The 26,582-nt window shown below is 40.3% G+C and overlaps 1 protein-coding gene across 1 annotated transcript in view; it reads right to left on the bottom strand.

Moving 5' to 3' along the window:
- Positions 1 to 235: 235 nt before the first annotated feature.
- LOC128703140 (uncharacterized) overlaps positions 236 to 26,582 on the bottom strand; it is an 83,383-nt gene continuing 57,036 nt past the window's right edge. Inside the window, exons 2-3 of the mRNA XM_053797694.2 lie at positions 2,059 to 4,563; positions 236 to 724 (exon numbers count right to left, since the gene is read on the bottom strand). Of these exons, the coding sequence (XP_053653669.2) occupies positions 365 to 724; positions 2,059 to 4,563 (2,865 nt within the window). The 3' untranslated portion in view covers positions 236 to 364. The remainder of the gene's footprint in view (positions 725 to 2,058; positions 4,564 to 26,582) is intronic.

The following is a 26,582-nucleotide window of genomic DNA, read 5'->3' as shown; positions in this document are numbered from 1 at the left end:
GTTTCTATTTCGGGTCACCCTTCCTCGGTGGGAGACGGCCAGCGTGTTAAAACAATTTTATTATGATCATGTACTGTACTGATAAAGCCACTAGATGGCGAAACGTCTACAGGTAAATATATCCAGATGTTGCAAAAGTGTAGAATTTATCACAGATCAACAGAGTTATATTTGGATCTACTGTTTCCTTGTATCCAGGGGTAACTCTGGTATTAAAACTACAACTATCGTTCATATAGTTTATACAGATCCAAATAAATACCATAAATATTTGTACACAGTATTCACAGGAGGACGACGGCTAAGATGTAACCTTCGACTCTCTTCATACCTTCTAGAGGATCCAGTATTCCTCAAATCATCATTAAGACGCCTTCAGGGGTGTTCCATTATGTTTAAAATCATCAGTGTCACTAGCTGGGACAATTCCAGTTGCTCCATTAGCCGCTAGGAGGCCGCTTCCACCTCCTCCACCCTCTCCTATGAGCTGGCCTCCGCCAAAGAGCTTGAGATCGACTGTGTGTCTTCGGGAGATCCAGGAGACGATGTTTTCCATGATGTTTTCGATGGATTTACCGTTCCAGCCCAGTTCCTCCCAGCTCGTCCTGGAGGGGAAGCCATATTCCAGGAACTTGCGCATATTCACCTTGAGCCTCTGAAGTTCGTCAACACGCACGTCCGCACATGGAGTCTTACCAGCCATGTCTAAGATGGTGATCAGCACCTGTTGAACGAAAGAACAAGGAGTCAGTGTTCAGTGTACACGTGTGCATTATGAATATTGAGGCTCATGACCTTCTGGAGAACAGGTCAATATTTTTCTATTACGCCTCTGATAAAATATAAGTCGTCCAACAAGGTACTGTATATTTATACACCATAGGGAGGTTAGCATGGGTCCCTCGTCATTAACTGGCAGACTAAGAGTTGTTACAATAACTTAGATTATCTACAGGGTAAGAGCTGTTAACTTGTATATGACTTATGGTAACTTTTAGCTTGTAAATAATCTGGTTAACGATAAGCACAATTATTCTACTTTAGATTATTTACAAGCTAAGAATATTAATTCTGTCTTAGATTATTTTAAATCCAAGCCTTAATTATGTCCCCCTCCCCACACATACAGAGAAAGATCGCAGTCAGCAGGACTGTCCCACTACAAGGAGACTGACTAGGTTCCCAAGTGACGTTTTTATCCACTCGGCCACAAATGCCTCAAAAGCTGGGCAGCCTTCACAAGCCATGTTTCTTCCCAGCCCGGGCACGTCAGTGAGCCTTAAGCATGAATTCAAGAAATTTCAGTCTCCTGATAAAAAAAAATAGTTTGTGAGGTCAGAACATACAGGAGAAGACTGAAATAGGTTGAATCTATGCTAGAGGCTCACTGATGTGCCCGGGCTGGGAACATGGCTTGTGAACCAGGCTGCCCAGCTTATGTGGCATTTGTGGCTGATTTGATAAGAGCATCACTTAGGAGCCTCGTCCGCCTCCCTGTAGTGGGACAGTCCTGGTGGTTGTGATCTTCATATGTACATACCTGCCTGTTTCTACGTGGTACTTTGATACACACACACACACACACAAAGATATCCACCAGAGGAGTTGAATGGTAGCTCTAGGTCTTCGTGTTGCAATCAACACATCCTGTTGTGATTATTGCAACACGAAAAGCCTGAGTTATCATTCAACTCCCTGTAGTTATTTTGCATATTTAATTGCTCGTTCGAGATTGCATATATATAGGTCTCTTGCTCAAAGGAATTGGAGCTAGCCTTCCCTTCCTTGAATCAAATGTGATTACTTCCCATTTTCCAGGTGCTCTTTGACCCTTACGGCATTAGCGCTTTAAATGAATAATAATAATTATAATAATAATAATAATTTAATTACTGTGTATAACTGAACAATAAATCACAATACTTTATTGTTCTCATTATTATTTCTGAAGCCCAACGTTAACGGAGCACTGAACTTACAGGGAGGAAGTTAGGTTTGATCCAAGGGAGAGGGTAGCTCCATTTACTTGGATGTAAAGCCCTTGTGTGTAGTTCTTACCTGCTCAGCGGTCTTCTCAGGGTATCCAAGCTGCCTCATAGGTGCCTCGCCGACCAGGACAACAAGAGCAGTTTCTACCTTCCTCTTAAATCCGGCTGCCTCGTGTTCCCCTGGCATCAGGGACATCAGGGATCTCTGTATGTTTTCCCTGATGCTTTCTAGGGGCGAGGGGGCGCCTAGGTAAGGGTCTGATAGGCAGGATGCTCCTAGAGGAACCGGATTCCCGAGGAGAGTGAGTTTGTCCTTCGATGGGTCGGTTTCTATGATGATGTCAGGATTTTCGACTTTGGAGCACGGTGGAGGGATTGGGTTGGGTCGGACGGGGAGAGAAGTGGTGCTGGAGGGTGGGGTAGGGAGGGTGGGGATGGTTTTAGTGTGGATAGGAGTGACTACTATAGGAACGGCCTGGATAGGTGTCGTGTGTGTGTGTGTGTTGATAGTAGTGCAGAGATGGTGAGTGAAGGATGGTATGCTGGAAGCAGGCAAAGGTGGTAGTATTGGTTGCTGGGGAGTTGATTGTGGTGGTAATTGAGGTGGTGTGGGAAGTGGTAGTGGTGGTAATAGTGGGGGTGGATGAGGTGGTGGTGGCGGTAGTTGCGGATGACAAGAGGTTGCAACGCTTGCTGCCGGCTTTTCCGGAGTATGGATGGGGATTAGAGGAGGAGGCGCTACCTTACGTGATTTATTTCTTTTGAAATCAGAGTGACCTACATCGGCAGACTTCCTTCTTAGAATATTAGATCTCTGCGGGGGTGAGGAAGGAAGAGCGGGCGCTAGAAGGTGGTTAGAGTGGGGTGTCATAAGATGATGGGAGGAAGGAGAGGTCTGGGGAGCAACATAACTCCCCGGATATGATTCAACAGGACTTCCTCCTAGTCTCTGACACAGGTTAAGAGGTAAACTTTCCGTCGTAACAGGGTTGTTGTAGCCGTGACTTACAGGAGGTTGAGATAGATCTAGTGGGTTGGTATCGACGGTGGAAGACGAGTGTGGGGTTGAGATTGACCGGTAGTGCAGTGAGGAACTTGTGCCGTTAGAGTCTGCCGTTGGAATCTGTGGTTCGGGTCCTGGGGGATGGTTGCATGGGTATGGCCGGAGAAAAGGTCCAGTTCCCAGACCCGCTGGGGATATATGGCTACCAGGTCCAGTATGGTGGCCAAGAGATAGCTGATGGATGTTCAAGTGCGGAGAGTTGGGTCCACTGGTCTCGGGCTGGAAGATAGGCTCGGATGGAAGTGTGATAGATGGGGAGGAAATAGTTGACAGTTGCTGTGGTGCCGGTTGACTTACTACCAGGGAACCTGGAGTGGGTGCTTGAAGCCGCTGAGACGAGAGCGCTGCTCTCAGGACACTCAACGTAGATCGACCCCCTCCCGGGTACTGTTGTTTCTTTGGGGGCATTCTGAAGACTGGGGCTGGTGTTGGTGTTTCGTAAGTCATCTGTGTGTTCGTTTCTCTTAATACCTCCTGCTGGGACACTGGGGAGGACAATCGCACTGGTACTGTAGATTCTGCGATGGTTACTGCTGTCTCGTCCGCTTTCGTGTTGGTTTCCGGTGACTGGTGAGTTCCTCGGTCGAAGACCTGATCAGGAGACGTAACATAGCCTGTGCTACCTCCTGACTCACGACCAGAGTCCTCGGAGTCGCTCACAACGATGCAAGTCCCAGTTAGCGCCGGCTCTTCTTCGGCTTCTGGGGGCGGTGCTGTAGGGACGGTTTCGATAGCAGCTGCCGGCTCCAAAGGTGTCAGAATAGTAAGCTGCGGTTCACTTGGAGGGGGTAAACCACAATGAAAACCTGTTGGAGGCTGGAACTGCTCTAAATCTTTTAGGTTGATGGTGGAGGGTTCGGAAACCAGCGAAGCCTCCAAGTCGGCCTCGTCCTCGCGAGCGTATTCGTTAGGATGATGCTGCGCCGTGTGGTTGACGAGGTCCTTATCACAGGAAAAAACTTGGCCACACGGGATGCAGCGGACGCCGCTATCAACTCTGTGAACCCGGACGTGGCGGCTCAGGTTACCAGAGTGTTCAAAGGCTCGGCCACACAAGTGACACGCATACGGCCGCTCCCGCGTGTGTATCCTTCGATGGACGACTAGATTAGCATAAGCAGCAAATCCCTTCTGACAGTGCTCGCACTGGAAAGGCTTCTCACCCGTATGCGTCCTCACGTGAATTTTCAGCACTTTGGAGCAGGTGAAGCCTTTATTGCAATGTGTACACACGTACGGCTTCTCTCCCGTGTGTCGCCGTATGTGTATAACGAGTTGGCCGTGTTGGGAGAACCGCTTCTCGCAATGTGGACACTGATAAGGTCGCTCACGGGTGTGAACGCGCATGTGGGTGTTGCAGTTGCCTTTCGAGGCGAAGCTCTTGCCGCAGAACGGACAGGAGAAAGGCCTCTCACCCGTGTGGGTCTTGTAGTGAGCGTCCAGCCTTGACCGGCGGTCGAACTCTCGCCCGCACACATCACACCGCAGCTCGTTGCTCACATCTGTCGTCACCTGAGGAGGATAATGGAGTCAGTAACAGAAAATCGCAACAAAAAACTCTGGCCTTCAGCCACAATGCCGTAAATGTATAAGCTGTATCATGTACTTAAAGTTATAAAGATTATTATTGTTGTTACTTAATGATAGCCAACATGGAGACAAACAGAGGTTGAATGATCTGTATATTTCGACGCCCTTCTGGGATCCTCTTCAGCAGATCTGAAAAGGATTCCAGAAGGGGGTTGAAATATACAAAGCAATCAGCAATCAGCCTCCTGTGGTTGATTGATCTGTATACCTGCCTTGTATTCATAAAGACCTGCCTTGTATACAAGGACCTGCCCTATATACAAGGACCTGCCTTGTGAACATCCCAGTAAAATGATTAAACTGCTAAAACTGTGACGAAACTAGACATTTCGATTCCTTCTGGACCATTTTCAAGTGATTTGATAATAGACCGAGACGTCGTCCAGGTTGTATTTCCAATTTGTGGCTTTTTGACTCTTTTTATTGGACTATTCTTACTAGCAGCCTAAATATTACCTTGAAATAAAATACGAAAATAGGAAAAAATAGGATATCGCTAAATAAGGCCCTAAATATCGCTAAATAAGAAGGAAAGACCCTGAATATCGGTAAATAAGGAAAACCCTGAATATCGCAAAGGCCCTAATATAGCTAAATAAGCATGGAAGACCGTGACTAACCCTGACTGGGCTGGCAGAACACAAGCCAGGGGATCCAAGGTCTGGTAAACAGTAAAGTTTGTATTTACCTCTTCTGCACCTTCTTCCATTGGTAGGAAGAAAATAGGTGTCTGAGAGAACGTTATTATTGTGTACATGTTGAAGACTTAATAGTAGGTACCACTACATCAGGTACCATTATGCCAGGTACAGCTATGCTATGTACCACTAAGCCAGGTATCACTATGCCAGGTACCACTACACCAGGTACCACTGACAGGTACTACTCTGCCATGTACCATTACGCCAGGTACAACTATGCCAGGTACTACTACACCATGTATCACTATGCCAGGTACCACTACACCATGTACCACTATGCCAGGTACCACTATGCTAAGTACCACCATGCCAGGTACCACTACGCCATCTACAACCACACCACCTACAACCACACCCACAACCACCTACAACCACACCACCCACAACCACACCACCCACAACCACACCACCCACAACCACACCACCCACAACCACACCACCCACAACCACACCACCCACAACCACACCACAACCACACCACCCACAACCACACCACCCACAACCACACCCAAAACCACACCACCCACAACCACACCACCCACAACCACACCACCCACGACCACAACCACACCCACAACCACACCCACAACCACACCCACAACCACACCCACAACCACACCCACAACCACAAGTCTTGTGCAAAAACACACCAGTAAGAAAAAACTTTCTAGTTTAATGTAAACTGCGCTGTTGAACCCCCTCACATAATTATGTAAATAATAATAATTAATAATAATCATAATAATCAAGCCATCGTGGACTCTTCTCGCTCATTTTTTCTCTCACAAGTTGAACTAAATTGATCTAAATTGACTCTGCAACCGAATAAGATTTTACCTGTGAGTCTAAATTAGAGTTCCATTAGCTAACTCAAACCTCTCAGTCTATCGTAAAATTAGTCTATTTCTTCCCCCCTCCCCACCAAAACCCTGCCATTTTCAATATATATATATATATATATATATATATATATATATATATATATATATATATATATATATATATATATATATATATATATATATAACTTAAAGACGATACACATATTTCTTTACAAAAAGGATTTACAGTATATTCCTTTGGTATACCTTTGATACACCTTTGATACACCTTTGATATACCTTTGATACACCTTTGATATACCTTTGATACACCTTTGATATACCTTTGATACACCTTTGATATACCTTTGATACACCTTTGATACACCTTTGATATACCTTTGATACACCTTTGATATACCTTTGATACACCTTTGATATACCTTTGATACACCTTTGATACACCTTTGATATACCTTTGATATACCTTTGATACACCTTTGATATACCTTTGATACACCTTTGATATACCTTTGATACACCTTTGATATACCTTTGATATACCTTTGATACACCTTTGATATACCTTTGATACACCTTTGATACACCTTTGATACACCTTTGATATACCTTTGATACACCTTTGATATACCTTTGATACACCTTTGATATACCTTTGATATACCTTTGATACACCTTTGATACACCTTTGATACACCTTTGATATACCTTTGATACACCTTTGATATACCTTTGATACACCTTTGATATACCTTTGATACACCTTTGATATACCTTTGATACACCTTTGATATACCTTTGATACACCTTTGATATACCTTTGATACACCTTTGATATACCTTTGATATACCTTTGATACATCTTTGATACACCTTTGATACAGCTTTGATATACCTTTGATATACCTTTGATATACCTTTGATACACCTTTGATATACCTTTGATACACCTTTGATATACCTTTGATACACCTTTGATATACCTTTGATACACCTTTGATATACCTTTGATACACCTTTGATATACCTTTGATACACCTTTGATATACCTTTGATACACCTTTGATATACCTTTGATACACCTTTGATATACCTTTGATATACCTTTGATACATCTTTGATACACCTTTGATACAGCTTTGATATACCTTTGATATACCTTTGATACACCTTTGATACACCTTTGATATACCTTTGATACACCTTTGATACACCTTTGATACACCTTTGATACACCTTTGATATACCTTTGATATACCTTTGATACATCTTTGATACACCTTTGATACACCTTTGATATACCTTTGATATACCTTTGATACACCTTTGATACACCTTTGATATACCTTTGATACACCTTTGATACACCTTTGATACACCTTTGATACACCTTTGATATACTCTTGGTAGGGTTGTCAGAGTTTTCTACTGGCAGAGCCCGGCCTTGGGCCAGGCTCGTCTATGGTAAGAGGAGAGTGTGGGCAAAACACACACACAGACACATTTTTATCAATACCTAGACTTTGTACTTTTCAGGTAAACTGTAAAAATGTATTTTGCTTTTCAGGCAGTATCAAAATTTTTAATTTTTTGGAAAGATGTCATACAGACACCTTGCATTCTGGGCATTACATCAAGAAAAAAATTATATACCTTTGTAAACACGTACAAGTTGTAAGTTGAATTAAGAACGAGGAATTTGGATTACAAGTAGTGTTGATGACGATCCTTATACAGCGTAACGATAGGATGGAACTAACTTATTTTGTGGTTGATCGTTGCCTGCTGGTGATGCACTGCAGGCTACAGGGGAGGCAGGCAGCTCCCTCACACTCACAGGAAACCCTGAGTACCCCCCCCCACACACACACACGTATGATAAAGCTCGTGGAGCAGGGAGAGTGGGCCTTGTAGCGACCAGTGAAGAGGCGGGGCCAGGAGCTGTGAATCGACCCCTGCAACCACACTTATAATGGTATAAAATACCGACAGATTGTTAGGTAAAACACATATGCAACAGTTAGGTATCTTTATTTCGAAACGTTTCGCCTACACAGTAGGCTTCTTCAGTCGAGTACAGAAAAGTTGATAGAAGCAGAAGATACTTGAAGACGATGTAATCAGTCCATCACCCTTAAAGTTTTGAGGTGGTCAGTCCCTCAGTCTGGAGAAGAGCATTGTTCCGTTGTCTGAAACAATATGAAGTTGAAGTGACAGAATGGGGCCTTATATAGTGCCAGGAGGTGAGACGTAGGTTGCTTTGGGAGGGCAGGTCCCTCTCAAACCCAGCCGTTCTCACTAGTAGAGGTTGTCGAAGTAGATGGTCTGTACCAAGATACCCTTGTGTTGCAGTGTCTGACAGAATGAACATTAAAATGGTATAAAATACCGACAGATTGTTAGGTAAGACACATATGCAACAGTTAGGTATCTTTATTTCGAAACGTTTCGCCTACACAGTAGGCTTCTTCAGTCGAGTACAGAAAAGTTGATAGAAGCAGAAGATACTTGAAGACGATGTAATCAGTCCATCACCCTTAAAGTTGCATATGTGTCTTACCTAACAACCACACTTAGATGAGCACACACATACACACACACACATTTTTCACACTTTTGTATAACATCACTAATATCATTATTAAAATATAACTATGGCTCGGTGCTTGTTAGGGAATTAGATCGAAGATATTGGAAACACTCTCCTCTTACTCGGATCAAACCTAATTATCTCCCATCCTTCCCAGGCGCTGTATGATCCTTACGGGTTTAACGATCTTGAGTAAAAATGGAGAGTAAATCTCCTCTGAAGAAGTGACTGCTAGTTCTACAACAGAACAACAGGCTGACAACCGGAGGCACCAGAGTTCGATCCCCGGTCAGGGTACCTACTTCGCGCTAACCTGACGCTGTATAACCACATAAAAATCCCTATAATCAAAGAAAAAAACACACCCCATCATCCCTCAGAAGTTATTCCTACAAACTGATGTCCGACTCATCATTGGAATAAATTGCAGTCAATTACTCAACATAAAACTGAGGGGCAGACAGTTTCAGAGATATAACACACACTACAAAACTTACACCTCTCATCATCTCACATCTAACATGAATATTGACTTGATATCTTACCATAACACTCATTTCACAGTAAGTGCTTAGTAATGTTATATGTACAAAGATTATATATATATATATATATATATATATATATATATATATATATATATATATATATATATATATATATATATATATATATATATATATATATATGTATATATATATATATATGTATATATATATATATATATATATATATATATATATATATATATATATATATATATATATATATATATATATATATGTATATATATATATATATATATATATATATATATATATATATATATATATATATATATATATATATATATATATATATATATATATATATATGTCGTGCCGAATATGTAAAACTGGTCAATTAGCAAGAACTCATTTAAAATTAAGTCCTTTCTGAAATTTTCTCTTATACGTTTAAAGATATATTTTTTTCATTAATGTTGATGTTAAAATTTTTAATTTTGCACCAAATGGAACTTAGAAAACTTACCTAACCTTATTATAACAAGAGCAATTTATTTTTGCCTAACCCAACTAAATATATTTCAGATTTGTTTACAGTAATTTAATACTAAACAAACACAGTGAAATATATTTTTTTCGTTAGGTTCAGAATGATTTTGGCGAAATTATTGCATACACAAATTTTCACTTGTCCTATATGGCAAGATGAGCGTTGCTATTTAAGCCAAGATCGCAAGTTCTGCCTATTCGGCACGACATATATATATATATATATATATATATATATATGCAATAAGATCACAGTAAACAGGTGATTTCAGAATATGCAAAACAACCACTCTGAAAGAATAGAGAAATTCCAAGCGCTTTCGTGACTACTCACATTATCAAGGAACTATGAAAGTAAAGCATACAAGGAAGCTATATAAGGGGTCTGGCCAACACCTCACTATCAGATCCCACAACGGTTAAACACCTGACGCGCGCCGACCCAACTTGGATAGGTCCCTTGCACAACTCACCCCACAAACTATTCTACCCAAGAAAATTTAAAAATTATTTGTCCAGTGTATTATTAAATTCTTCCCAAATTCTATTAATTATAAATGGATCTAATTTATATAAACCAAAGGAAATATTCATATTATTGTCAAAACTGCTTTTTATGAAACAAGATTCAATTATATTCCTGTCGACCATGGACTTGCTTGATACTACTTTCTCAACTTTTTGAAAATCAATTGGATGGTTAAAATCTCTTACATGAATAAATAGAGCATTGGAATCTTGTCCAGTTCTAATGCTATATTTATGTTGTTTTAATCTTAGTTCGAGATTTTTACCAGTTTGACCGTAATAAACTTTATCGCAAATTTTACAAGGAATCTTATAGACACATCCATCAGCATTTTGGGGGGAATTCTTTATCAAAAGTTTTTTTTACTGTATCAAGAAGAGAAGGCATATCAACCAAGTTTTCATGGTAAGGGAGAACCAACATATTTTTAGTTGAATAAGGCTGGTTGTCCCTTTATGGATTGTAAAAAGTATTTCTAGCAACTTTAAAAGATTTATCAATTACATTTCTTGGGTATTTTAAATCATTACCTATTTCATAAATTTTGGATATTTCCTCATCTATGAACTCAGGACTACAAATTCGTAAAGCTCTCAAAAACATTTATATAAATTAGATCCATTTATAATTAATAGAATTTGGGAAGAATTTAATAATACACTGGACAAATAATTTTTAAATTTTCTTGGGTAGAATAGTTTGTGGGGTGAGTTGTGCAAGGGACCTATCCAAGTTGGGTCGGCGCGCGTCAGGTGTTTAACCGTTGTGGGATCTGATAGTGAGGTGTTGGCCAGACCCCTTATATAGCTTCCTTGGATGCTTTACTTTCATAGTTCCTTGATAATGTGAGTAATCACGAAAGCGCTTGGAATTTCTCTATTCTTTCAGAGTGGTTGTTTTGCATATATATATATATATATATATATATATATATATATATATATATATATATATATATATATATATATATATATATATATATATATATATATATATATATATATATATATATATATATATATATATATATATATATATATATATATATATATATATATATGTATATGTATATAGGAAGGTACCACCTCTGGAACTTTGTTGGGGACCCTCAACTTCAGAGAAAAGAATAAACTTGCTTCAGGGAAAACTCAGGGTTGTCCCTGATATAATGTTAAGGTATAATGTTAAACAGTGGAGGAGAGTAATATGATATTGTTTGAGATATTTTCTGTCAGTATTTCTTGATAAAGATCATTAATACAATGGAAAGTTGGAGTTGGTTAACCATGAAGGTTCAGAGTTACAATGACGGACGATTTATGATGTTGTGATTCACATTATATTAACGTACACACACACACACACACACACACACACACACACACACACACACACACACACACACACACACAATTGTCAGGAAGTGGAATAGTCTGGAGAATGATGTAGACAGAATCGATACATAACTTTAAGAAGAGGTATGATGAAGCTCATGGAGCTAGGAATGAACCTAGTAGCGACCAGGGAAGAGGCGGGACCAGGAGCTATGAATCGACCCCTGCAACCACAACTAGGTGGATACATACACATTTATTAACCTGTATATTCAGTCTGTATTTGTCAACTAATTTAATTTTATTTTAGTTCCCCCATCAATTTATTAATAATCCAGTCAACTCATCTATTCAGGAACTTCATCTTAACTAATTCAAATAAAAAATCATTTATCAGTTACTCTGTTTGAAAATTCTTTCTCTTATCACTCAACAAATCAGTCAACTCATCCACTAATCAGATCAACTAATCAGTCAACTCATCCACTAATCAATCCCTCACTCAGATCAACTAATCAGTGAACTCATCCACTAATCAATCCCTCACTCAGATCAACTAATCAGTGAACTCATCCACTAACCAATCCCTCACTCAGATCAACTAATCAGTCAACTCATCCACTAATAAATCCCTCACTCAGATCAACTAATCAGTCAACTCATCCACTAATAAATCCCTCACTCAGATCAACTAATCAGTGAACTCATCCACTAACCAATCCCTCACTCAGATCAACTAATCAGTCAACTCATCCACTAATAAATCCCTCACTCAGATCAACTAATCAGTGAAATCATCCACTAACCAATCCCTCACTCAGATCAACTAATCAGTTAACTCATCCATTAATCAATCTCAATTACCCTAATTACTGAAGCCTCATTAAGATAATTAAACGCTTCTTTCCGTGATACATTAATTACCCTCCTCGGGGAAGGTAATTACATACCTGTAATTACCTTAACGAATGTCGGAATGGATTACATTTAGAAATGTGCGTTAGAAATACACATTTATTTTTTTTTGTGGTAGAGGCAAACCCGTAGGGATCATACAGCATGTAGGGAACTGAGAGTTAATTAGGTTTGATCCGTGGAAATGGAAGAGGCACCTTCAGGTCCTTGGATCAAAAGCCCTCTGGGAGGAATTCCTTAGTATGAGCAAATATGTTTACCTAGATTTATTCTCTGTCCATCTCAATATATATAAATATATATATATATATATATATATATATATATATATATATATATATATATATATATATATATATATATATATATATATATAAGGTAGTAGGTTGGTAGACAGCAACCACCCAGGGAAGTACTACCGTCCTGCCAGATGACTGTGAAACAAAAACCTGTAACTGTTTTGCATGATGGTAGGATTGCTGGTTTCTTTTTCTGTCTCATAAACACGCTAAGATAACAGGGATATCTTGCTACTCCTACTTACACTTTGGTCACACTTCACAGACACGCACATGCATATATATATATACATACATCTAGGTTTTTCTCCTTTTTCTAAATAGCTCTTGTTCTTTTTTATTTCTTCTATTGTCCATGGGGAAGTGGAAAAGAATCTTTCCTCCGTAAGCCATGCGTGTCGTATGAGGCGACTAAAATGCCGGGAGCAATGGGCTAGTAACCCCTTCTCCTGTATACAATTACTAAAAAAGAGAAGAAGAAAAACTTTATAAAACTGGGTTGCTTAAATGTGCGTGGATGTAGTGCGGATGACAAGAAACAGATGATTGCTGATGTTATGAATGAAAAGAAGTTGGATGTCCTGGCCCTAAGCGAAACAAAGCTGAAGGGGGTAGGAGAGTTTCAGTGGGGGGAAATAAATGGGATTAAATCTGGAGTATCTGAGAGAGTTAGAGCAAAGGAAGGGGTAGCAGTAATGTTAAATGATCAGTTATGGAAGGAGAAAAGAGAATATGAATGTGTAAATTCAAGAATTATGTGGATTAAAGTAAAGGTTGGATGCGAGAAGTGGGTCATAATAAGCGTGTATGCACCTGGAGAAGAGAGGAATGCAGAGGAGAGAGAGAGATTTTGGGAGATGTTAAGTGAATGTATAGGAGCCTTTGAACCAAGTGAGAGAGTAATTGTGGTAGGGGACTTGAATGCTAAAGTAGGAGAAACTTTTAGAGAGGGTGTGGTAGGTAAGTTTGGGGTGCCAGGTGTAAATGATAATGGGAGCCCTTTGATTGAACTTTGTATAGAAAGGGGTTTAGTTATAGGTAATACATATTTTAAGAAAAAGAGGATAAATAAGTATACACGATATGATGTAGGGCGAAATGACAGTAGTTTGTTGGATTATGTATTGGTAGATAAAAGACTGTTGAGTAGACTTCAGGATGTACATGTTTATAGAGGGGCCACAGATATATCAGATCACTTTCTAGTTGTAGCTACACTGGGAGTAAAAGGTAGATGGGATACAAGGAGAATAGAAGCATCAGGGAAGAGAGAGGTGAAGGTTTATAAACTAAAAGAGGAGGCAGTTAGGGTAAGATATAAACAGCTATTGGAGGATAGATGGGCTAATGAGAGCATAGGCAATGGGGTCGAAGAGGTATGGGGTAGGTTTAAAAATGTAGTGTTAGAGTGTTCAGCAGAAGTTTGTGGTTACAGGAAAGTGGGTGCAGGAGGGAAGAGGAGCGATTGGTGGAATGATGATGTAAAGAGAGTAGTAAGGGAGAAAAAGTTAGCATATGAGAAGTTTTTACAAAGTAGAAGTGATGCAAGGAGGGAAGAGTATATGGAGAAAAAGAGAGAAGTTAAGAGAGTGGTGAAGCAATGTAAAAAGAGAGCAAATGAGAGAGTGGGTGAGATGTTATCAACAAATTTTGTTGAAAATAAGAAAAAGTTTTGGAGTGAGATTAACAAGTTAAGAAAGCCTAGAGAACAAATGGATTTGTCAGTTAAAAATAGGAGAGGAGAGTTATTAAATGGAGAGGTAGAGGTATTGGGAAGATGGAAGGAATATTTTGAGGAATTGTTAAATGTTGATGAAGATAGGGAAGCTGTGATTTCGTGTATAGGGCAAGGAGGAATAACATCTTGTAGGAGTGAGGAAGAGCCAGTTGTGAGTGTGGGGGAAGTTCGTGAGGCAGTAGGTAAAATGAAAGGGGGTAAGGCAGCCGGGATTGATGGGATAAAGATAGAAATGTTAAAAGCAGGTGGGGATATAGTTTTGGAGTGGTTGGTGCAATTATTTAATAAATGTATGGAAGAGGGTAAGGTACCTAGGGATTGGCAGAGAGCATGCATAGTTCCTTTGTATAAAGGCAAAGGGGATAAAAGAGAGTGCAAAAATTATAGGGGGATAAGTCTGTTGAGTGTACCTGGTAAAGTGTATGGTAGAGTTATAATTGAAAGAATTAAGAGTAAGACGGAGAATAGGATAGCAGATGAACAAGGAGGCTTTAGGAAAGGTAGGGGGTGTGTGGACCAGGTGTTTACAGTGAAACATATAAGTGAACAGTATTTAGATAAGGCTAAAGAGGTCTTTGTGGCATTTATGGATTTGGAAAAGGCGTATGACAGGGTGGATAGGGGGGCAATGTGGCAGATGTTGCAAGTGTATGGTGTAGGAGGTAGGTTACTGAAAGCAGTGAAGAGTTTTTACGAGGATAGTGAGGCTCAAGTTAGAGTATGTAGGAAAGAGGGAAATTTTTTCCCAGTAAAAGTAGGCCTTAGACAAGGATGTGTGATGTCACCGTGGTTGTTTAATATATTTATAGATGGGGTTGTAAGAGAAGTAAATGCGAGGGTCTTGGCAAGAGGCGTGGAGTTAAAAGATAAAGAATCACACACAAAGTGGGAGTTGTCACAGCTGCTCTTTGCCGATGACACTGTGCTCTTGGGAGATTCTGAAGAGAAGTTGCAGAGATTGGTGGATGAATTTGGTAGGGTGTGCAAAAGAAGAAAATTAAAGGTGAATACAGGAAAGAGTAAGGTTATGAGGATAACAAAAAGATTAGGTGATGAAAGATTGAATATCAGATTGGAGGGAGAGAGTATGGAGGAGGTGAACGTATTCAGATATTTGGGAGTGGACGTGTCAGCGGATGGGTCTATGAAAGATGAGGTGAATCATAGAATTGATGAGGGAAAAAGAGTGAGTGGTGCACTTAGGAGTCTGTGGAGACAAAGAACTTTGTCCTTGGAGGCAAAGAGGGGAATGTATGAGAGTATAGTTTTACCAACGCTCTTATATGGGTGTGAAGCGTGGGTGATGAATGTTGCAGCGAGGAGAAGGCTGGAGGCAGTGGAGATGTCATGTCTGAGGGCAATGTGTGGTGTGAATATAATGCAGAGAATTCGTAGTTTGGAAGTTAGGAGGAGGTGCGGGATTACCAAAACTGTTGTCCAGAGGGCTGAGGAAGGGTTGTTGAGGTGGTTCGGACATGTAGAGAGAATGGAGCGAAACAGAATGACTTCAAGAGTGTATCAGTCTGTAGTGGAAGGAAGGCGGGGTAGGGGTCGGCCTAGGAAGGGTTGGAGGGAGGGGGTACAGGAGGTTTTGTGTGCGAGGGGCTTGGACTTCCAGCAGGCATGCGTGAGCGTGTTTGATAGGAGTGAATGGAGACAAATGGTTTTTAATACTTGACGTGCTGTTGGAGTGTGAGCAAAGTAACATTTATGAAGGGATTCAGGGAAACCGGCAGGCCGGACTTGAGTCCTGGAGATGGGAAGTACAGTGCCTGCACTCTGAAGGAGGGGTGTTAATGTTGCAGTTTAAAAACTGTAGTGTAAAGCACCCTTCTGGCAAGACAGTGATGGAGTGAATGATGGTGAAAGTTTTTCTTTTTCGGGCCACCCTGCCTTGGTGGGAATCGGCCGGTGTGATAATAAAAAAATATATATATATCCCTTTCTCCTTTATACCGTTATCCTAAGGTTCGTTCGTGAACTCAGAAATAGCCCCTAGCTAGAACACTCAGAATTACCTCTCCAAAAAACTAAATACTATGTAATTTAGAGGAGACTAGAACTGGCGGGTTATGTAGCGCCTCGTCCGTCTTCCTGTCACTGACCTGAGGAACACATCCCTAACACACCTCTATTATGTGTTCCTGAATCCGAAACATTATTTGGGTATCACCTTACAAAGCCTTTGTCTTTGTCTCTGTCTCTTTCTCTGTGTCTCTGTCCCAGTCTCTGAGGGATTTGTGGGACGCCACAACTTGTATCTCACAAAGGGAATGTTTACGTTTGTGATGTGATTAGGTTAGAAAATCGTAAGTTGAAGACTGAGACACTTGCGCAGCGTTTGGGAATCCCTACAACGGAAACTTTTCGCCAGCCAGTGGTTTCTTCAGTCCATCAGAGAGAAGAATGGCGCAAGATGGATAGTTTGAGGTAATCAGTCCCTCAGCATGGAGTCGATGTGATCAGTCCATTAATCTCCTTGCACAATCTGTTATCTTTCTCAAGACTGATAGACTCAACACATCGACTCCAGGTTGAGGGACAGATTTCCTCAGAATATTCCTCATCTACCACAGTAATCTGTAATGAACTGAAGAAGCCAAGCGAAACGTTTCCGTAACAGAGTCCCAAATGTTTCACAAGTCTCTCATTCTTCACGTGTTTACATTCCTTCTCTTAATGAGAATGCCGCAATTTTTGTTTCATTCCTCACCTCTCATGAAATTATGGGTTATTATCCACCTCACAAAATCATCTGATTGTAGGTAAGCTTCTCCCTATTTCTTCCTACTCCCTTTCTACATTTTTCTCTTATTTACACCTTTCTCTTCTCCTCCTCTCCCCCCTCACCCTCAGTTTCTTCCTTACTGCCCTTCTCTTCCTGTTCAAATTTGTGTAATCATGTATGTGTTTATGTTATTATAATCAATGGGAAAGCACTAAACCCGTAGGATCATACAGCGCCTGTGGGGGATGTGAAAGGTATTCAGGTTTAATTCAGAGATCAAGAGCCCGTCACCAGCGTCAAGGAACCTTCCTTGAGGGGATGTGTTCATGTACGTGAGTGTATATGTACGTACGTCAACTGTCATTTGTGTGGACAAATATGCATGTGTTCATGTACGTGAATGTACATGTTTGCAAACAAATATGTGAATGAACGAGGCGTCTAACATTACCTCTCACCATTCTAGGATAGCGACTTAACCTCTATTAATGTAGTATAACGCTGCTGAGCCCTACTCAGTTTATTTCTGGTCTGCATATAGTGTACTCGATTCACAGCTCCTGGCTCCGCCTCTTCAGTGATAGCTACTAGGTCCTCTCTCTCCCTGCTCCATGAGCTTTATCAAACCTCGTCTTAGAGTAATGTATGGTGCAAGACTTTATCCATAGAAACGCAGTGTAGTTTTACAATGACGAGACTCTTCACTGTAAACCATCAGTGTTCGTTTACAAAGTCGAGTATTTTATATACCATCAGCGTTCGTTCAGGAACATCTGGTAAATACACGCCAACCACTACACGGTCGTAACCACTGCTCTAGTACATAATCTTAGAGCAGAGGTTACCCAGGGTGAGGGTGCTGCTGGTGTCAGCTAACAGCCCCTGTGTTAAGCACTTTCTTTCACTGCAGACCTGAATTGTCACTGTTTTGCTTTCTCATTGTCTGTTGGTGAAGTGAGGATTTTAGACGAGGAACCGTTCAAGTTATGTTGTTATTCCAGCTTAACCTCACGTATGTCTGTGTATGTGTATGTGTGTGTGTGTGTGATTGTGTGTGTGTGTGTGTGTGTGTGTGGGTGTGTGATTGTGTGTGTGTGTGTGTGTGTGTGTGTGTGTGTGTGTGTAGGTGTGTGTAGGTGTGTGTAGGTGTGTGTGTGTGTTGGTATGTGATTGTGTATGTGTGTGTGTGTGTGTGTTTGTGTGTGTGTGTGTGTATGTGTGATTGTGTGTGTGTGTAGGTGTGTGTGTGTGTAGGTATGTGTGTAGGTGTGTGTGTGTGTATGTATGTGTGTATGTGTGTAGGTGTATGTGTGTAGGTGTGTGTGTATGTCTGTGGATTAAATAATAAAAATATTAATTAATAATATTATATTATATTATTATTAATTGTTATATTATTATTATTATTATTATTATTATTATTATTATTATTATTATTATTACAAGCAGGAATATGACACTATATAAGAGAGAGTAAGTGAGCAGGTTTAAGGAAGTGTGTCATATGGTAGGATGCAGGTGGCGCAGTATTGTTCAGGAAAGTTGAAATAATGACATGTCCTCGAAGACCTGAGAGGTTAACACGTCTTCAAGGGGCTAAGTTGACATGTCTTCCTGGGAAAGCCGAGAAGTTGACGTATCTTCAAGGATATCTCCATCACAATGAATACGTTAAATCATCCGATGTAATTGTTGATGCTTGATTCTATTTACCTTCTCCTGCTGCTATAAATATTACCCCTATTTCTCCAATACTTGCGTGATTTATTACCTTTGTAACTTGTGACTTCATTGCCTTTGTGCCTTGTTCGGCTATCATAACTTTGGGACCCAGTCCCTGGACCCATTATTTACCTCTGTAATCTTTTGACTACCACCCACAGGATGGATACAGAGTACATAAACATATTAAACTAACTATTCCTCCTAGAGACTTCTGCTTATCTATCCTCGTCTCAGCATCTAGATAACACTCGATAGTTCTTAATCTAGATAACAGTAGACAGTTCCCCTCAGTAGACAGCCTCAGTGTAGACTTCCATATCCTCTGCTGTCTTTCAGTGTCCTCCTCCTATTCCTTCTATTATTCCTGCTCCTCCTCCACCTCCACCATTATCTCCACCTCCTCCAGGTCCTCCACTAACTTCTCTTTCACTTTTACTCACCTCTACTTCATCCCTCACTCTTACACTCATTAAAATTCAAGTCTGTGGGAGTATTGTGTGTAAAACTGATTTCTGTTTAATCATTACAATCAAAATATATTCACCATCTGAACGGTTTCAATATTTAATGGCTGATGCATCTTATAGCCAGGATAGAACCCATTTAGTTTAGTTTGTGTGATCAAATACTATATTATCAATGCAATATTTAGAAAAAAATACTTTGAATCTTTCAAATTTTTTATCAGACTTACTGTGGTAAAAAGCTTCTTTTTTCTCTTCGGTTATTGTAAAAGTTTTTAAAACTAATGCCAGTGTAAAATATAAAATTATAAATTTGAAAAAAAAAATGCTAAAAACTCGTTTTTGTTAACTTTTGTTAAATTTTCAGAGTTGAGTGAAGCCTTAAGTACCACCACGGCTTGATGCCGGACCCGGTCATCTGTTAGCTGCAGTTTTCTCTTTCCATCTTATGTTTTCGTTTATAACATTAGAACGACTTATCCAATCATCTTCAAATTTCAAGCTCAGGTCAACTAATACTAGCTGAAGGTTTGTTAAGAAATTGACATGCACGGGTGCTCTCTGCTTAATTTTATATATTATTATAATCAAAAAGAAGCGCTAAGCCACAAGGGCTATACAGCATTAATTTTATATAGATAATACCCAAAAGTGATTTCTACAAAATTGCTCTACAACTTTTTGATCGGCATCACAATTTCAGGTATCGCCGAGTGACGAACTCTTTCTTATTACCATACCTTCTAGCATATAAGACGCACGAGTGTCGGCTGTTAGTGATACAATGTTTGCAATCAGTTGTAACGTGACGTTAGTAAACAACTGTTAAAGTGTAACCCAAAACCTACCCTTGACCTTGAGCATATAAGACGCAGGCTGATTTTCCAAGATTTTGTGGGGAAAAAGTGCGCCTTATATGCCGGAAAGTACGGTAGTTATAGCTCAAAATACATAGACAGGTGTTACAGAGGTGTTGCGTCAGTAAGTTACATAAATGCCTACTTTTCGACACAAATCTTTTATTTATTATAGTTTTACCTAACAGGCTAGCACGCAACAGCATTAAAATACGTCGCATAGTCATCTAATGGCAGTGAAATGAGCTTTTAAAATGATTTCTTCTTGGTAATGTTTATCTCTGAAAATAATACGTATAATTTTATCTATAAACACGCACGTGCACACACACACACACACACACACACACACACACACACACACACACACACACACACACGTTAATGGCTGATTTATCAAATGGATAAAACTCTTTTTCGTTGAGGCTTCGTAGGAGCAAATATGTTAATTTTCTAACCTAGTAAATCAACGTGAAATTGTTGCGTACTGTGCAACAGCTTAAGAACACAGCTTCCGGTCAGTTTTAAGTTGCTGATGTGTTTATCTCAAAGGTAGTTTCGTCTTCGTGTTCGTGAACAACTGTGTTCCATTACATAACTGAATGAAGCTTCTCATAACTCAAAATTTAAGCTAACTATTTTATCTCAGGTTAAATCTACATATTTTTAACACACATTTGGTAATTTATATAGGAAAAGGGGTTACTAGCCCCTTGCTCCCGGCACTTTAGTCGCCTCTTACGAAACGCATGGCTTACGGAGGAAGACTTCTTCTCCATCTGAAGTTAAATATGTAATTTGTATATGTACCGGTGATATCTGCGTACCCATAAAGCCATTATTATAAATATATTTATGTACCCAAATCGTATATAAAAGATTCTGAAGATTTATCGCTGGTCAGTCTTCCTCAGCGAAGAAGTTTGGACTTAAGCAAGTCTCAGATTTCCATTTTTTTATTTGAAGATATTTGGGAAAAATGAAATGCTGTTATTTTAAGAATAATTTACGAGTTTATCATCCGATTGGCTTCAAACTTTCCACCCCATAACTTGATAATGTAACATGAGGAAGACTGGATGCGGAACAAACTTAGAGTGGGACAACTTCTCGCTCTGTGGGGAGCTATGTTAAGTTATGGCTTGTTGAATTTGCGTACAGGACGAAACGTGACTTGATGAAGCTCCTGTATAGCAGTAAGCTTTGTTAATTTCATCTGCGATCTCCCTACCCTTCCCCTCTCTCTCTCTCTCTCTCAGTATCTCATTCAACACCTGCTAACCTACTTTTGCCTGCGTCTGACCCCACCAAACACCTGCCATCTCCCTCAACCTCTGTCACTCTTACTGTTGTCTTCACTCACTTTCACTCACTCTCTTTCTCTATTTTACACTCCCTACTCACCCTAACAAGAAACCTGTGCCTTCAGAAACAGATACTGAACCCTACAGCGAAATCCTGACTGTCCCCACAGCCTTACTAAAATCAGACGAGAGATTTCACAGCCTCACTGACAATCCCAATCATCTCCCTCCTCTCCATCCTTCTCCCCTCCCAGGAAAACCCAATGATGGCTAAGCAGAAAGGAAGCGGATACAAAAAAAAAAAAAAAAAAAAGTGTCGTTTATCATAGGTAAGTAACGACTGCGTTTTACAATGTTTTCGTGTGAACATTTACTTTGACCTCATTTTCACAATAAACGAGAGTCGTCGATAAACGAGCTTTCGTTGAGACAGCGTTTTCGCTTAGTAGAGCTTTACCGGGTCGTGTTCTGTTCTGTATAGAGCCTTATAAAGTCCTGTTTCGCTCTGTATTTACCTTTATGATGCCTTAACATACTTCTACTCTGAACGAAACATCGTCCCAATAAAAAACACATTTCTGCAAGCTTCATTTGCACATCAATGGTATACATTACCGACAAGATGAAGAATTAAGACATGTGTGACGTTTCGCCCACCAGTGTCTTTATCAGTACAAATTCAAGGACTTAGCTGGAAGACAGAACTATATACAAAAGATGAAGTAATCTGTCCCTCAGCCTTGGTGATCAGAACCCTAGTCTTGAAAAATCTTGAAGATGTTGCAGGTACCTAATTCTGCAACATTTCATTCGTGCTTATTACAAGCAGTTGATCTTACGATCCGATCATCGTAAGTATACACACGTCAGTGCAGGAGGAAGAGTGAGAGCCGCTCACCATCCCTATTCTTCTGTTTACATGCTATTCTTTTTAGACATTTAATGTCGCAAAGAATATTGTCTGTTTCTGTGTTGCTTCGTTGCACCTGCAAAACCTTCAATATTTCCTGACAGGAAGAGGAAGAGGAGGAGGAGGACGAGGATGATAGGAGATTACTTGAAAACCCACATCAAGGCTGTCTACCGAGATTACTTGAAAACCCACATCAAGGCTGTCTACCGAGATTACTTGAAAACCCACACCAAGGCTGTCTACCGAGATTACTTGAAAACCCACACCAAGGCTGTCTACCGAGATTACTTGAAAACCCACACCAAGGCTGTCTACCGAGATTACTTGAAAGCCACACCAAGGCTGTCTACCGAGATTACTTGAAAGCCCACACCAAGGCTGTCTACCGAGATTACTTGAAAGCCACACCAAGGCTGTCTACCGAGATTACTTGAAAGCCCACACCAAGGCTGTCTACCGAGATTACTTGAAAACCCACACCAAGGCTGTCTACCGAGAGAAACTATCTATTTCTATCTAGTTTAAGGACTATCGTGTATTATGTAAGTGAATGAGCCACGAATAGTAAAGCGGAAGTCTCTCTCCCCACCTTCCACCCCTCTAAGGACTATCGTCTGTGAGAATTAAGGAAAGGAACTTAAGAGAGTAGGATGAAAAGAAGGAGAATAAAATAAAGAATATTGGAAGCAACTTACAGGTTAAGAGAATTAAACTTAACATAACTGGAGAATCGATGGCCTAGAGGAGCCATGGTCACAGCATACACAATACCTAAAGACAAGACGTGGGAGAGAACGCAACGAACACACAAAAACAAAGTTCCAATAAACAAGACCAGAACAAGGTAGGGTGTCCAGAAAAAAAAAAATAATTTCAGTCTTGTTAGAAGTGTGGACACGTGACAGCTCAGACAACCTTTCAAACTGCGCCTTATATGCTCGATATTCTTGCACCCTTCTCTGTCTACCCTCTTCTCCATTCTAGGGAAAACTCTCTCAACTTTTTTGCCATCTTTATGCTACTCTCTACCAAACACGAAGCTTTTTACACACCCTCAACACTTTCTAAAGCTTTCTGCAGCTCTAAACACACTCTCGCACCTCGCACCCCTCCTAGAGTCCTCACTCTTTTGACAAATTATGAGATAAAGCCACCATTGGCTTACTAGTGTTGGACTCCTGTATTAAGCCACCACTGGCTTACTAGTGTTGGACTCCTGTATTAAGCCACCACTGGCTTATTAGTGTTGGATCCCAGACATACCTGGAGAACGTTTCGTGAGTCATCACCCCGTGGCCCGGTCCAGGACCAGAAGACGGATTTTTGGGGCTGGACTCGTGAAAAAAATATTTTATATATATATATATATATATATATATATATATATATATATATATATATATATATATATATATATATATATATATATATATATATATATATATATATATATATATATATATATGCACACAAAACAACCACGGAGGGTGTAGATAACTCTAGGCCTTTCGTGTTGCAATCAACACGTCAGGAGCTTGCAAAATTGCAGAAAAAAGGAGGATGTCCAAGCAAGTACGTTCCCAGAGGACCGTCCTCACTTGAGTGAGGGAGAGAGAGAGAGAGAGGAGGGTACCGGAAGTGCCCCGAGGCACACCAATGCCCACAGGCAGAAGGATGAATATTATAGCATTAGAAAAATCCCACAAGCATTGATATTGTAATAACCTGGAAATAATAAAAAATTTGATCATATTCAGCTATGACATCAATAACTTTACAGGGCTCTGGTGGCCTGGTGGTTAACGCTCTCGCTTCACACGGTGAGGGCCTGGGTTCGATTCCCAGCCAGAGTAGAAACATTGGACGTGTTTCTTTCCACCTGTTGTCTATGTTCCCCATCAGTAAAATGGGTACCTGGGTGTTAGTCGACTGGTGTGGGTCGCATCCTGGGACACTGACCTAAGGAGGCCTGGTCACAGACCGGGCCGCGGGGGCGTTGACCCCCGGAACTCTCTCCAGATAAACTCCAGAAACACAAGTTTATTGTGAGTGATATAGAAGTCTCTGGCAGTTATAGGGTAGCCTTCCGAGGGACAACGTGCCCATTTAAATTAACGAGAAAACGATAACATTTAAGGGGGGAGACTTCTAAAAGTTACGTAAAGGAAACGGGGCTCATTAATATACACTAATTTAAAGAGGGAAGCATTTGCAATAACAAGAAAGCCGGCCACAGGTATTCAATCCACATAATCCTGAGGCAAACTCTGGGTCAACCTTCAGAAACTGAAGGAAAAATCGGCCCTAATTCCTCGGTGTGACACATTTAAGACAGTCTGATGCACACGTATAAGAGTCCAATCTTAGACTGTGTATTATTGCCTCGACTAAAAGCGCATCTAATTTGAACATCCCATCATTGATATTATATAATGACTGCCTACAAGGAAGGCCTAGAGCTATCATTCCACTCCCCCCGTGGTTGTTTTGCATCCTGTATAGCTTGGTTTGCGATATTTGCATAATAATAATAATAATAATAATAATAATAATAATAATAATAATAAATATATATATATATATATATATATATATATATATATATATATATATATATATATAGATATATATATATATATATATATATATTACACACTACTGCATACATTCAAGACGTCATAAATGAAAGCCTCCATGAAGTAAGGAAATGCAGCACACAGTGTCATTATGCAATAGACCAATGCAGGTCAATATACAATAGAGAAATGTAGGTCGTTATACAACAAAGCCGTTCAGGTTATACAATCGGGCGATACGATACAATGAATCATTGCAAATACAATGATTCTCTCGTGGGAACCTATTTTTTGTAGTTTAGTCTGGGGTGACAGGGTCTTCTGATTATATGATTCAAAATTGTTGTGATGGTGGTAGGAGTGGTGGTGGGGGGGTACTGGTGGTTGTGATGGATGGTGGTTATGGTGGTTGGGGTGGTAATTGTGGTGGTGGTGGTAGTGTGGTAATTGTGGGTGGTGGTGGTAACTGTGGTGATAGTGGTGTAGTGGTAATTATGATGATGGTGGTAGTTGTGGTAATTGTGGTGGTGGTGGTAGTTGGTGGTGCTGGTGGTAGGTGGTGGTGGTAGGTGGTGGTGCTGGAGATAGTGGTGGTGGTAGATGGTGGTGGTGGTAGGTGGTGGTAGTGGAGATAGTGGTAGTGGTAGTAGTAGAGATAGTGGGGGTGGTGGTGGTAATGGAGATAGTGATGGTAGTGGTGGTAGTAATAGTGGAGATAGTGGTAGTGGTAGTAATAGTAGAGATAGTGGTGGCGGTAGGTGGTGGTAGTGGAGATAGTGGTGGTGGTAGTAGGAGAGATAGTGGGGGTAGTGGTGGTAGTGGAGATAGTGATGGTAGTGATGGTAGTAATAGTGGAGATAGTGGTGGTAGTGGTAATGGAGACAGTGGTGGTGGTTGACATCTTGATAGGTCGTCACGATATCAGAAACAGATATTCTTTAAGCAAATTGAGATAGCCGGGAGAGTCGTGTTTACGTCACAGACCTCCTCCCCTTCCCAGAACCCTATTACGAGGTGAATTACTCTAATAATAACAATAACAATGTTTGTCACGTTACCTACAAAGGGGCAGTACACAGGTAACCCACACTTAGAAGACTGAATCACATAACGACGTTTCGGACCTCCAAATGCGTATTTAAGAACCGTTCCAATCACGATGTTGTCAATCTTCTTCGTCAGGTATCATACCTGACCGTTCAGCTGTGACACCTGACAAACACCTAATGTCTCTTGAGTCGCGACTCAGATCATAAAGCCAAGACCAGTTGCTTTTAATAATTTTTTGGCGGTAACCCCAGGGGAATTCACGGTCAAACTACCGGAAGATCCGCTGGTGGCGTTTTTGCATGATACAAATTGACGTATATT

The sequence above is a fragment of the Cherax quadricarinatus genome, chromosome 85, assembly GCF_038502225.1.
Source record: "Cherax quadricarinatus isolate ZL_2023a chromosome 85, ASM3850222v1, whole genome shotgun sequence".
Lineage (NCBI taxonomy): Eukaryota > Metazoa > Arthropoda > Malacostraca > Decapoda > Parastacidae > Cherax > Cherax quadricarinatus.
Note: the sequence above shows the minus strand (reverse complement) of the source record. Positions and strands in the feature narration are given on the sequence as shown.